This window comes from Theropithecus gelada, chromosome 8 (genome assembly GCF_003255815.1).
Source record: "Theropithecus gelada isolate Dixy chromosome 8, Tgel_1.0, whole genome shotgun sequence".
Taxonomy (NCBI): domain Eukaryota; kingdom Metazoa; phylum Chordata; class Mammalia; order Primates; family Cercopithecidae; genus Theropithecus; species Theropithecus gelada.
In genome coordinates, this window is record NC_037676.1 from 104,552,783 (window position 1) to 104,565,534 (window position 12,752).

Genomic DNA, 12,752 nt, shown 5'->3' on the forward strand with positions numbered 1-12,752 from the left:
TTATGATAAATAAATGATCTGCTGAAGACTAGTACCTTTAAGTTAGAATGAAAGTCACATTTGTATATACATTCTCCTGTTCTATCCTGAAAACCTGTAGACTATTAAGAGGAGGAGCTGGATTAGGAGTGTATTACAAAGGATTTTGCAATGTGAAGAGAAGGAGGTTAACCAACATCAACCCTTGAGCTGGGCTAGAGATGACATATTATTTCATAATGCTTAGATATGTGCGCAAACATACATTTAAATACAACTTCAGAAATTTCATGCATCTTGAAACTCTAGGCTCTCCAGAGTACCATCTGTGGACCTAATCTAACAACCCATATTTTAGAAGAAAAAAACAATGTGAAAAAAGATATGATGAGCAGGGCACAGTGGCTCATGCCTGTAATCCTAGCACTTTGGGAGGCCGAGGCGGGCGGATCATGAGGCCAAGAGATCGAGACCATCCTGGCCAATGTGGTGAAACCCCCTCTCCACTAAAAATACAAAAATGAGCTGGGTGTGGTGGCACGTGCCTGTAGTCCCAGCTACTCGGGAGGCTGAGGCAGGAGAATCACTTGAACCTGGGAGGCAGAGGTTGCAGTGAGCTGAGATCACGCCACTGCACTCAAGCCTGGTGACACTGCAAGACTCCATCTCAAAAAAAAAAAAAAAAAAAAAGGTATGATGGTATGTGACATTTTTGAAGAATTAGAAGTCATTTTCTATTTGAAGAACTAGAAGTCTGGACTTCATGGTAGTGGGGGACAATGGGAGGAGATGAAACCTAAAAGGCAGCAGAGAACACTTCCCAGTGAACTCTGTGATCCCCTTAATGTCACAAACACCAGGAGAAAATTTCACTTTTAAATGTTTTTATCCTTTTAAAATAGTAATAAAAATAACCAAAACAAATGTTTTATACTGTACAGAAAGGAAATCAGCAAATCATCAATGCATAAACTTGTGTTTCCAGGTTATCTTTCTTTTTTTTTTTTTTTTGGATGACCTCAGATGAAAGTTTCTCTTGGTATCTCTGCTTAACTGAAGAATACCATGAGAGTGAAAAATAGGCAGTTAAAAAAAAAAATTTAGGCCGGGCGCGGTGGCTCAACCCTGTAATCCCAGCACTTTGGGAGGCCGAGGCGGGTGGATCACGAGGTCAGGAGATCGAGACCATCCTGGCTAACATGGTGAAACCCCGTCTCTACTAAAAATACAAAAAACTAGCCGGCCGTGGTGGCGGGCACCTGTAGTCCCAGCTACTCGGAGGCTGAGGCAGGAGAATGGCGTAAACCCGGGAGGCGGAGCTTGCAGTGAGCCGAGATCGCGCCACTGCACTCCAGCCTGGGTGACACAGCGAGACTCCGTCTCAAAAAAAAAAAAATTTAAAACCCTGTAACCATTTGTACGGATTTTTCAGAGTTGAACCAAGCTTTTAATTTTTTTTCCAAAGCCAAACAAAATTGAAAAAAGAATATTTATAGTGACAATAATACAGTAGAGGCTTTATTATGCAAAGCAATCCAAACAGGTACTTGAAAATTGGCTAAAGGTAGGAATCATAAGAAAATGGTGTATTCCTTAAACTATGTGACTTAAACACATCATTTTTTTTTTTTGAGACAGTCTCGCTCTGTCACCCAGGCTAGAGTGCAATGGCATGATCTCGGCTCACTGCAACCTCCGTCTCCCGGTTCAAGCAATTCTTCTGCCTCAGCCTCCTGAGTAGCTGGGATTACAAGTGCCCGCCACCATGCCCAGCTAACTATGGCACTTTTAGTAGAGATGGGGTTTCACCATGTTGGCCAGGCTGGTCTCAAACTTCTGACCTCAGGTGATTTACCTGCCTCAGGCTCCCAAAGTGCTGGGATTACAGGTGTGAGCCACTGTGCCCAGCCTAAACACATACATTTATTTATATTTATTTTTACTAATCTTCTGCCATATGGTCAAACTTTTTTAAACTTGGCTCACCGACTAAAGCCCCAAGTGTTTTGAATATTCCACACCATAATGTATCACCTACACTTTCTAGCTTTAAAATTTTTCTTTTTTTAGAGACAGAGTATTGTTCTTTCACCCAGCCTGGAGTGCAGTGGTATGATCATAGCTCACTGCAGCATCAAATTCCTGGGCTCTAGGGATCTTCCTGCCTCAGCCTGCAGAATAGCTGGGACTACAGACACATGCCTAGTTAATTTTTTTTAATTTTTGTAGAGATGGGGTCTTGCTATGTTGCCTAGGCTGGTCTCGAACTCCTGGCCTCAAGCGATCCTCCTGCTACAGCCTCCCAAAGTGCTGGGAGTACAGGTATGAGCCACCTCACCCAGCCTCTAGTGGGAACAGAAATATATTGGTGCCAGCTGGATGTGGTGGCTGGCCAGGTGTGGTGGCTCATGCCTGTAATCCCAGCATTTTGGAAGGCTAAGGTAGGCGGGCAGATCACTTGAGGTCAGGAGTCCAAGACCAGCCTGGCCAACATGTTGAAACCCCATCTTTACTAAAAATACAAAAATTAGCCACGCGTGCCGGCGCGTGCTTGTAATTCCAGCTACTTGGGAGGCTGAGGTGGGAAGACTGCTTGAACCCAGGAGGCAGAGGTTGCAACGAACCAAGATCACTGCACTCCAGCCTGGGCAACAGAGCAAGACTCCATCTCAAAAAACAAAACAAAACAAAAAGAAATATATGGATGCATGAGAGAGCAGCCTACTAGCCACAGAAACTTCAAAGCTCATGGGTATCTATATTTTTATAGGGTTAGTAAAGGAGCAAAATTGGTTAGTAGTAATCTGATTTTTAAAAAATTGTGGAGCAGGTCGAAGTGGGCTGCTTATATATAAAACACTTTGGCATCTAATAACTCTAACATGTATGCTATTGGGAGCCACTCAAGGTTTTTAATCAGGCAAATAACATAACCAGATGTATGTTTTAAGATTGCTTTTGTAGAAACATTGCTAGATTAGAAGAGAAATTAGAGGCAGATAGAACAATGAAAAGATTATTGTACTACCCATCTCTTGCCTGAACTAGAAACACACAAAAAAATTGATTTAAGTGATATTCAGAAGTAGAATGAATTATTCTTGCTAAAAATTTGAATTTGGGACAAGGGGACAAGGAACAGTTAAAGATGCCCTTGATGTTTCCAGCTCCAGTAACTGGGTGATAACAAGACATAAAAAATACATAGAAGGTGCTCAGTACCTGGAGAATAAATGAATAAATCAGACAAAAATTTTGCTTCTCACATTAGATGTTTAACAGAAGTTTAACTCCTCCCACCAAGCCAGGTGATAACAACAAAGTTACAAACACAATATCCTTACAAAGTCAACTAGGTCATTAGAAAAGATAACGAATTCAGGTCATGTGCGGTGGCTCACGCCTGTAATCCCAGCACTTTGGGAGGCCAAGGCGGGCGGATCACGAGGTCAAGAGATTGAGACCATCCTGGTCAACATGGCGAAATCCCGTCTCTACTAAAAATACAAAAATTATCTGGGCATGGTGGCGTGCACCTGTAATCCCAGCTACTCGGGAGGCTGAGGCAGGAGAATCACTTGAACCCAGGAGGCAGAGGTTGCAGTGAGGCGAGATGGTGCCACTGCACTCCAGCCTGGCAACAGAGTGAGACTCTGGCTCAAAAAAAAAAAAAAAAGAAAAAAGAAAAGAAAGGAAAAATATAATGAATTCAGTTTCAAGATGTCCAGTAAGCAGTTAAAAATATAACACTGCAGAACAGGAGTGATGGAGATCCCATTAGTGGTTGCCAAGGGAATGGATGTGATTATCCAGAGAGAACATACACAGTAGTAAGACAACTGAGGATACAGCTTTAGAGAATGCTGATATTTAAAGGGCAGATGAAAGAAGAGGAGCCAGCTGAGATTAAAACAGACTGAAATGGATGCAGGACAAGGAAAAGCAAAAGTAGGAATGATGTGATTTGCTAAAGCAAAGGATCCAGACTTTTAAGATAAATCAGACTAAGAAGTTAGGAATCAATTTTATGGCCAAAGATCTTCAAACATTGGAGGTCTGGAAGGCTCATACTCCAATTCTCCCCATTTGCCCCCATTTGCTGGCGTTCACTGCAGGGTACAGTTTGAAAATCTGTACCCCACAGATCTGGGGGAACAAATAGTCATGGAGAGTTTCTGAATGGGAATTAACATGAATAGAGGTTGCATTAGGAAGACTAATCAGAAACCCACGTATAGGATTAATTGATAAAAAACTAGATTTTGCAAGCAACTAAGGAACTAATTTCAAAGATGGAAATGAGGACTTGAATAAAGATGTGGCAGTTAGCATGAAAAAAGCAGCTTCAACAAGACTTCACCAACCTAAGGTGTTGGCCAGGCTTTTTGGTAGGAACTGCGCCCCTTTTGGGAGTTTTTTGGGGGGTACAGGGTCAGTAACACAGAGGCACTGGTCTAATGAAGGATTAACTTGGCAATGGTAATTAGGATTGAATGGCAGGTAATATAGGAGATAGAGAAACAACAAAATTATTGTAGCTGCACAGGTGTGAAGCGATGAGAATTTGAAATAAAGTTTAGAAGTAGGCATTCCTTAGTGACATTCTACTGTCTTTTCCAGAATGGTACTTTCAGTTTCTGACTGACTCAATTTCTGGTCATCCAGTTGGGAGATATGCCTGGGCATGTCAGGACAACAATTTAGGTCAAGATTCCCCAGCAAGCATCTATGATGCCCCAGTCTAGGCTGGCATCATACCAGGCTCTTACCTCCCATCCAGCCCCAATTCTACCACTTCTGTTTCTTTGCCTTTATGTCTCTTCTACTTCTGTAAAATATCTGCATGTTGTCATAGTCATACACTACTTGTAAGTATCATTTTCATCCCACAAAATCTGACAGAACAAATGGGATACTGGCCCAGGTGCAAGAACTTGGTTTTAAATTTAGCTCCACTACTGAGTCCTGGGCATGCCATTTAATGTTTTCTGGCCTAAACTTTACGTTGAAAATAGACTACGAATTACATTAGCAATAGTTAACTCTGAGAAATTGACAAAAACTATGGACCCCTTTCTCAGAAGATTAACATCTGCACATAGAAAATCTACATACCACTTCAGACTTATAAAGTCCCTTCTAGTCTACCTATGGACTCTTTAACACAGTAGGGGGTTTTTGTTTTTGTTTTAATATGTGTACCAGGATCAGCTGAAGTACTTGTTAAAAATGCAGATCTCAAGAGATTTTGATTCACTATGTTTGGGGTGTGGGTCCAGCAATTTACATTTTTTACAAAATACTCCAAGTAAGTCTGATGTAGGTCTCCTATCATGTATGCACTCTGGCATCTAGAAAAACAAAGTGCTTCAGGCATCCCAGCATCTCAAGTTAAAAACTTTTGGACCACTAAAATTCATTCTGAATCTAAAATTCTGTCTGTCTTTGCGGGTCTGTATCGAGGTAGGAGTAATAAATAAAATTTAATATCCAGGTGTTAAGCCTGAATCACTACTGGTGTCATTAGCATAAACAGCAAAGTCTGAATTTTCCCCTTTGAGTAAGGAAGTTGGTACTAAACGCATTTGTTTAAAAACAGGAAGAAAAAGCTTGAGGGATATTTACAGTTAGTTACTAAATGCTTACAAAAATCAAGTCAAATAAAATAAAATCCCAAACCTGGAATCTACAACTTTCCAAAGAAATGTAGGGCCAAGCATGAATTTCTTAGGGGTGGAAACGTTTGTTTCCTCCAAATCTTCACAGTATTAAAACAAGACACCACAGCAACAGGTTCCAGTAGTACAAAAAGCATTTCTCTTGTTCACAAACGACTTAGAAGTATTTGCAAAATGACAGTTTGCAAATTATATAGCAACAGTTTGAACTACCATACAATCCTAGAGTCTAACAAATTCTGGTTTATTTTAGGTACTTTTATCAGCGTAAGATCTGTGGACAGGATGAACAACTTGGGCTTAAAAGCACTTACAACTTTCGTGGCACTTTGCATAAAGCATTTTCCTTAATTCTCTGTGAAGTATCACTTCCATTGTATAAAGGAAGAAAATGACCCCAAGATTCAGTTAGTTAAGGAGCCGGGCCGGAGCAAAACCGGCCTCCTACTCTGATTTTTTCACTGGGAGGAGGTCATGAGGATTTCGTGTCCCCTTCTACGTGTCATCTTCACCCCATCCACCTGTGTCAATTTCCACACGCGTTCTCCATCCCAAATGGTATGCACCTCTCCAGCAGAGCCGCCACAGTCCTCTTTCCTTGCCTCAGTTTCCCTAGCCAGGGCTCCAAAACAGGGAAGGAGGGTGGGAGAGCGTGAGGCGGATAAACGCAGGGGTAAGTCTCACCCCGGCCTGAGGCCTCCAAGCGTCGTCCTTGGCTGGCTCCGGGGCAGAGCAGCGGAGCGGGACGCAAACCCAAAGTCAGCTCCTTCCTCCGCCCTCCCCGGGGACGGCCTCCTCGGCGCTCGCAACGACGAAGCCAGGCTGCGGCGACGGAGGGCGGACAGGCCTGTCCTGACCGCGACGAATAACATTTCCTACAGCGGTCCTGCAACTTGCAATCTAACGGGCTGGCGTGTCTGCGGGGAGGGGGAAGAAGCGACAGCAACATTTACCTCATCCAGATCCAGCCCGGCCGCTTCCGACCTTTCCGGGTCACCCATCGCGCAGACTCCGCCGAAGCTACAGGCGCTGAGGGAACTGAGCTAAGCAGGCTACCTCCAACTACGACAGGCCGCAGGTGGTCCGCTGGTCCGCTGGGTCCGCCCCGCCCCCAGCGCTAGGGACCCGGCCGGCCCCGCCCCGCCGCGCCGGCCCTGCTTTCTCGCCAGTCCATCGAGTGACTCTCCCAGCGCCGGCCTGGCCCCGCCTCCCCCACCTCGGGGCTCCGCCTAACCTCGGCCAGCCCCGCCTCCCCGCCTGCGGCCTAAGGGAATCTCCCCGCCCGGGCCGACCCGCTTCCCCAACCTGCGGCCTAAGGGATCCTCCCCGTCTCTGCCCGCCCTGCCTCCCAGCCTGCGGCCTTAGGGATTCTCCCAGTCTCGGCAGGCCCCGCCTCCCCTGCCTCGGGGCTCCGCCTATCCCGGCCAGCCCCACTTCCCCGCCTGCGGCCTAAGGAAATCTCCCCGCCTCCGCTGGCCCCGCCTTACTCTATTGCACCGCCCAGTGGCCCGGCTTTCCCCTGAGGGACGCCGCCGGCTCTGGACGGCCCAGCCTACTCCAGCTGGCCCCACCTCACCGCATCGGTCCCGCCTCCTCCGCTCCCCACTCCGCTCGCCCCCTCCGGGCGCCCACTCCTGAGGACATCGCCTAGAGCCCTCGCGGTCTCTTTTTACTGCCGGCCCCGTGAGGGAGTCGGCTCGCTGCCCACCCTGCCCGGTCCCACCTCGCCTCGCCCTCCCCGGGTTCTAGCCACCTGGTGCGGCAGGTGTCTTGCAGGTCGGCTTGAGATTCCCGAGCTCATCCTCGTGGTGCACCAGGAACACGGTGCTTTGCGCTAGCCCGGCCTGTCTTGAGACACTGCGGGAGGCCAAGAGAACGCGCTGTTGCTGTGTGAAGCGCCGGGGACGGGGCAGCTACACCGCCAAACACTTCGGTAGGGAAAGGGCTGGCTGGTTTCGTGCGTAAGCAACCGAAAAGGGGAAGTGGCTGGGGGAAAGTGTGTGTGTGAATGCGGGTGAGTGAGGGGGAGAGGGACAAGTTAGTAAAGTCAGGAAAACATTTTGAAAAAAAAATTGTTTTGAAAAAAAATAGTTTGGTCTAACAAAAATAAAATGGAAGAGAGATTTAAGTAGTTTGAAGCTGAAAGACTGACGGGATCTTGCCGTGACCCGAACAGCATGCACCTGTTTTGTGGATGGCTGAAGGATGGTAAATAGGATCAAGATCTCACTGTAAGCGTTGAAAATGCCGAAAGCTCTTTCTCAAACCTGCCATAGAGTGGGGGTAGACAGTCCTTCTTAAAGCAACTACTGGGGTCAAATGCTAAGTGAAATTTTTTTCATCTGTGAACTTTAATAGCCACATAGATTCTACTAAGCAACTGAGTCTCAATTTACTATAGGCCACTTGGCAAATAATCAGATTCATTCACTTAATGTCATCAAACAATATTGTGTGTCGGGCATCATGTTTAGGCATTCATGATACAAACATGAATGAGTTTGGTGAAAAAGAATCATCGTGGGCATGCATTCTAGTTCCCTCACTTGTTAGCCATGCTACCTTGGGTCAACCTCTCTGAGACTCAGCTTTCTCATCTACAGGGTAAGAATAATAATCCCTTCCTCATAAGGTTGTTGTGTGAATTTAATAATATATTACTTGTTAAAACACTTATGGGGTGGGAAATTACCTTGATGCAATGGTAGCTTCCACGTACAAGTCAGGCCATCCCAGAGGGTCATGGAACTCGAGACCAGGAGTTCGAGACCAGCCTGACCAACATGGCAAAACCCCATCTCTACTAAAAATACAAAAATTAGCTGGTCGGGGTGGCGCATGCCTATAATTCCAGCTACTTGAGAGGCCGAGGCAGGAGAATCGCTTGAATCCGGGAGGCAGAGGTTGCAGTGAGCTTAGATCGCGCCATTGCACTCCTGCCTTGATGTCAAGAGCGAAACTCCGTCTCAAAAAACAAAACAAAACAAAAAAAATGTCCTTGGCTTTGCAGTCATAAACGAAATACATTACAATTCTTCAACTGAAGAAGATAGGCAAAAACTGTTATGGTGTTTTGTTTGTTTTATGTGTGGGTTGTTTTTTGTTGTTGTTGTTAAAATGGAGCAAAATAACGAATATAAAGATAAGACCTCAATGAGCATGGCACTAATGGAGAAGGGATTCTTCACAAAACCGTATTTCTTCCCCCATCCTGTCTTCATTTGATGTGGATCAAAAGATAACATTGGCCATTTGGTTAAAAAATGCAATACGCTTTTATGCATTATAACTATGGCGTATACAATATGCCATAAAGACTATATGAAGATGTAGAATTCTGTTACTCCTAGAGATCTTGTAGTTACACATTTAATTTTTTACATAGTTACATTGTAACTAATATATACTTTACATACAATAAAGTAATGGGGAAGAGGAAAATGAAAGGATAGAGAAAATTATAGTAGTCAGGGTGTGGTGGAACCAAATTGCAGTTTTCTAAATGAAAATACATTCTTGGTACCTAAGAACAGAGTTCTGTATTAAAGTAGCAGACTCCTTTTTCAGTCAAGACCTCCTGTCCTTGGAACACATTAATTGTATCTTTAGCCTCCCTCTCCTACTTTACAGGTGTGTCTATTTCATTGATTGGTTGCACATGAAGTCTAGAATCTGATCAGCCTCATTGCCTAACCCTGTTCACAATAGGCTTTCATTAATTTACTAAGCAGTATATGCCTTTTTTTTTTTTTTTAAAGATGGAGTCTCATTCTGTCACCCAGGCTGGAGTGCAGTGGTGGGATTTTGGCTCACCGCAGCCTCTGCCTCCCAGGTTCAAGTGATTCTCCTGCCTCAGCTTCCCAAGTAGCTGGGATTACAGGCGCCTGCCACCACACCCAGCTAATTTTTGTATTTTTTTAGTAGAAACGGAGTTTCACCATGTTGGCCAGGCTGATGTCGAACTCCTAACCTCAAGTGATCCGCCCGCTTTGGCCTCCCAAAGTGCTGGGATTACAAGTGTGAGCTACTGCGCCCAGCTGGAATATGCCTTTTAATCTTAAACTGCACCACAGACCCATTCTGCCCTGCCACTTTCAAATTAATAGGATTGTTGTTCTCGATCTTGCCTCCTTCCTTGGGCTTTCCGTCAGCCAGTCTTCTTAGCTGCCACTTCACAAAATGGGTGTCAGTTCTGTGCCAAACAAGCATACAAGCTGTACCCTATTAAATCATTTTAAAACATAACAGCAAGGGGAAAGAGATTGAGGGGACTAACATATTTTGGTTAGGATGTGGGAAGGGGAGAGAGTGGAAGGATTATACCGTCTGAATCTTAATGTTACTGTTCATGTACTGTTTGATGCATCAGCCTTCCTTGCTGGTGGAAGGACCATATGGTCACTATGAGGACCATAGTGAGGATGAGCAAGAGTGCTCAGCAGGTAGAAGGTGGAGCCAGCACACATTTTTCTTTTGGAGAACTGCTGGAACCTGACTCCAGCTATAACTGGATTTATAACCAGTTATAATAAACCTACTGGGCAGTTATGGATGGTATCTGTGTTTCTTGGACAGAGCACGTGTGGGGCCAGAGTGGATCTCACCAGTGAGTGGCTGATTTAGGGATAACGTAGTTGTCAATCTGGCAGTAACATGATCATTCCCTTATGAATATTTAAGATTTACTGGGGGCTGGGCACGGTGGCTCACGCCTGTAATCCCAGCACTTTGGGAGGCCGAAGCTGGCGGATCACCTGAGGTCAGGAGTTCAAGACCAGCCTGGCCAACGTGGAGAAACCCCGTCTCTACTAAAAATATAAAATTAGCCGGGCGTGGTGGTGCAAGCCTGTAATCCCAGCTACTCGGGAGGCTGAGGCAGGAGAATTGCTTGAACCTGGGAGGCGGAAGTTGTGATGAGCCACGATTGCGCCACTGCACTCCAGCTTGGGAAACAAGAGCGAAACTCCATCTCAAAAAAAAAAAAAAAAAAAAAGATTTACTTGGTCTTTCCTGCCCTTTTAATCTAAAAATGGAACTCTCATGTGTTCCATTATTTTTGTGTATGTTCAATACACATATGTTCCGTTCATCCTATTTTTAACATGCCTCACAACATAATTATTTATACATAATACATCTTACAAATTTCATTATGTCTAACAAGTCATTTGCTCCCATACTTAGTTTCTCTCAATTTCTGTGGCAGAATTGAATATTCTTAAATAACATAGCAAAAACACACAACAGTACTTAGAATAGTGTAGTCTGGATGAGTTTCCCCCAGGATGTTCAAAGTTATTGGGAGAGCAAATGAAAACAACAACGTGTGCAACTGAAAGATCTCAAGGAGTAAGAGGATTCTGCATCTTCATATGGACTTTATGGCATGTTTTATTTTCCAAAAATGGCCATAGACTATTTCTGGTACCATATGCTGTTCCAGAACTTGGATACACCTCCCATTAAAAGGTGACGTCTAATGCGCTTTCCTTTGCATATGGGCCATCAATACTAACTTTTTTTTGTTTGTTTGAGACGGAGTCTTGCTTGGGCGCCCGGCTGGAGTGCAGTGGCACAATCTCGGCTTACTACAACCTCCGCCTTCTGGATTCAAGCGTTTCTCCTGCCTCAGCCTCCTGAGTAGCTGGGATTAGAGGCACGCACTACCACGTCTGGCTAATTTTTTGTATTTTTAGTAGACACAGGGTTTCACCATGTTAGCAAGGGTCGTTTTGATCCCTTGACCTTGTGATCCGCCCAGTGACCCATTTCTCAAGCTTGATGTCTCAACACCCCTGCCTTTTTTTTTTTTTTTTTGAGACAGAGTCTCGACTCTGTCGCCCAGACTGGAGTGCAGTAGCGTGATCTCAGCTCACTGCCATCTCCGCCTCCCAGATTCAAGGGGTTCTCCTGCCTCAGCCTCTGAGTAGCTGAGACTATAGGCACGCGCCACTATGTCCAGCTAATTTTTGTATTTTTGTAGAGATGGGTTTTCACCATGTTGACCAGGCTGGTCTCAAATTCCTGACCTCAAGTGATGGGCCTCCCCTGGCCTCCCAAAGTGCTGGAATTACAGGTGTGAGCCACCGTGCCTGGCCTCAACCCCTTTTAAATAAAAAAATTTTCACAGCCACTTTGATACTGACTTAAACTACATATGTATTGTTACTTAAGTATGTACAAACCTAAGACCAGTAACAAACTCCTTATTCTTGGAGCTTTACACAACTAAAAGTAGATTTATAAATTAAATACAAACAAGACGATAGAAATGATAAAATTCCAGTTTGCAACCAAAAGCAATGAATGATGATGTTGCTTTGCTGAAACTATATTGCATCAGTGTGAATTTTATAGTGACCATTAATGAAGCATGTTTTTTTTGCATCCTAGCCATGGGATAGATAACTTTTTCTATAACTCTTTTTATCAGTTGCCTTTCATAAGGAACAAATGTGTCATTTACATATTAAATTCTATTCTTTAAATTTTTGTCTATTTGACATAAGTGCCATCATAAATGGTTAACCAGGTAATTCAAGATACTGCATATATATTAATCAAAATAAGATGCTTGTGGAAAATTGGCAGATCCTGAACCCTAGTTTGAAAACCACTAAACAGGTCTATATTTAATGAGCCATTCTTTTATAATTCAGGAAGGCCTCCAGTGTGAAGGAAGGTGAGAATTTTGGAGTTAGGTTGGTTTAGAGCTAATTGGAATAGGCCAAGTGCAGGATAAAGCAAGCTTGAAATAAGGCAGTGGTAGTGAGGAATGCAAGAAGAATCCGTGCATGTGAGTTAAGTAAATGTACTCAAGATGACTTGATCAGTGGTTGGATATGGACTTTAGGGTAGAGGGAGGATTCTAGGATGACTATAAGTTTCTTTTTTCCTTCTTCTTCTTTTTTTTTTTTTTTTTTTGAGATGTAGTTTTGTTCTTGTTGCCCAGGTTGGAGTGTAATGGCACAATCTCGGCTCACTGCAACCTCCGCCTCCTGAGTTCAAGCAATTGTCCTGCCTCAGCCTCTCAAGTAGCTGGGATTACAGGCATGTGCCACCATGCCCGGCTAATTTTTGTATCTTTAGTAGAGA

The 12,752-nt window shown here is 44.3% G+C and overlaps 1 protein-coding gene across 1 annotated transcript in view; it reads right to left on the bottom strand.

Moving 5' to 3' along the window:
* The window catches only part of RRM2B (ribonucleotide reductase regulatory TP53 inducible subunit M2B), a 37,334-nt gene extending 30,728 nt beyond the window's left edge, over nt 1–6,606 (bottom strand). Inside the window, 2 exon segments of the mRNA XM_025394986.1 lie at nt 6,342–6,395; nt 6,397–6,606. Of these exon segments, the coding sequence (XP_025250771.1) occupies nt 6,342–6,395; nt 6,397–6,606 (264 nt within the window).
* Between the last annotated feature and the right edge of the window lie 6,146 nt (nt 6,607–12,752).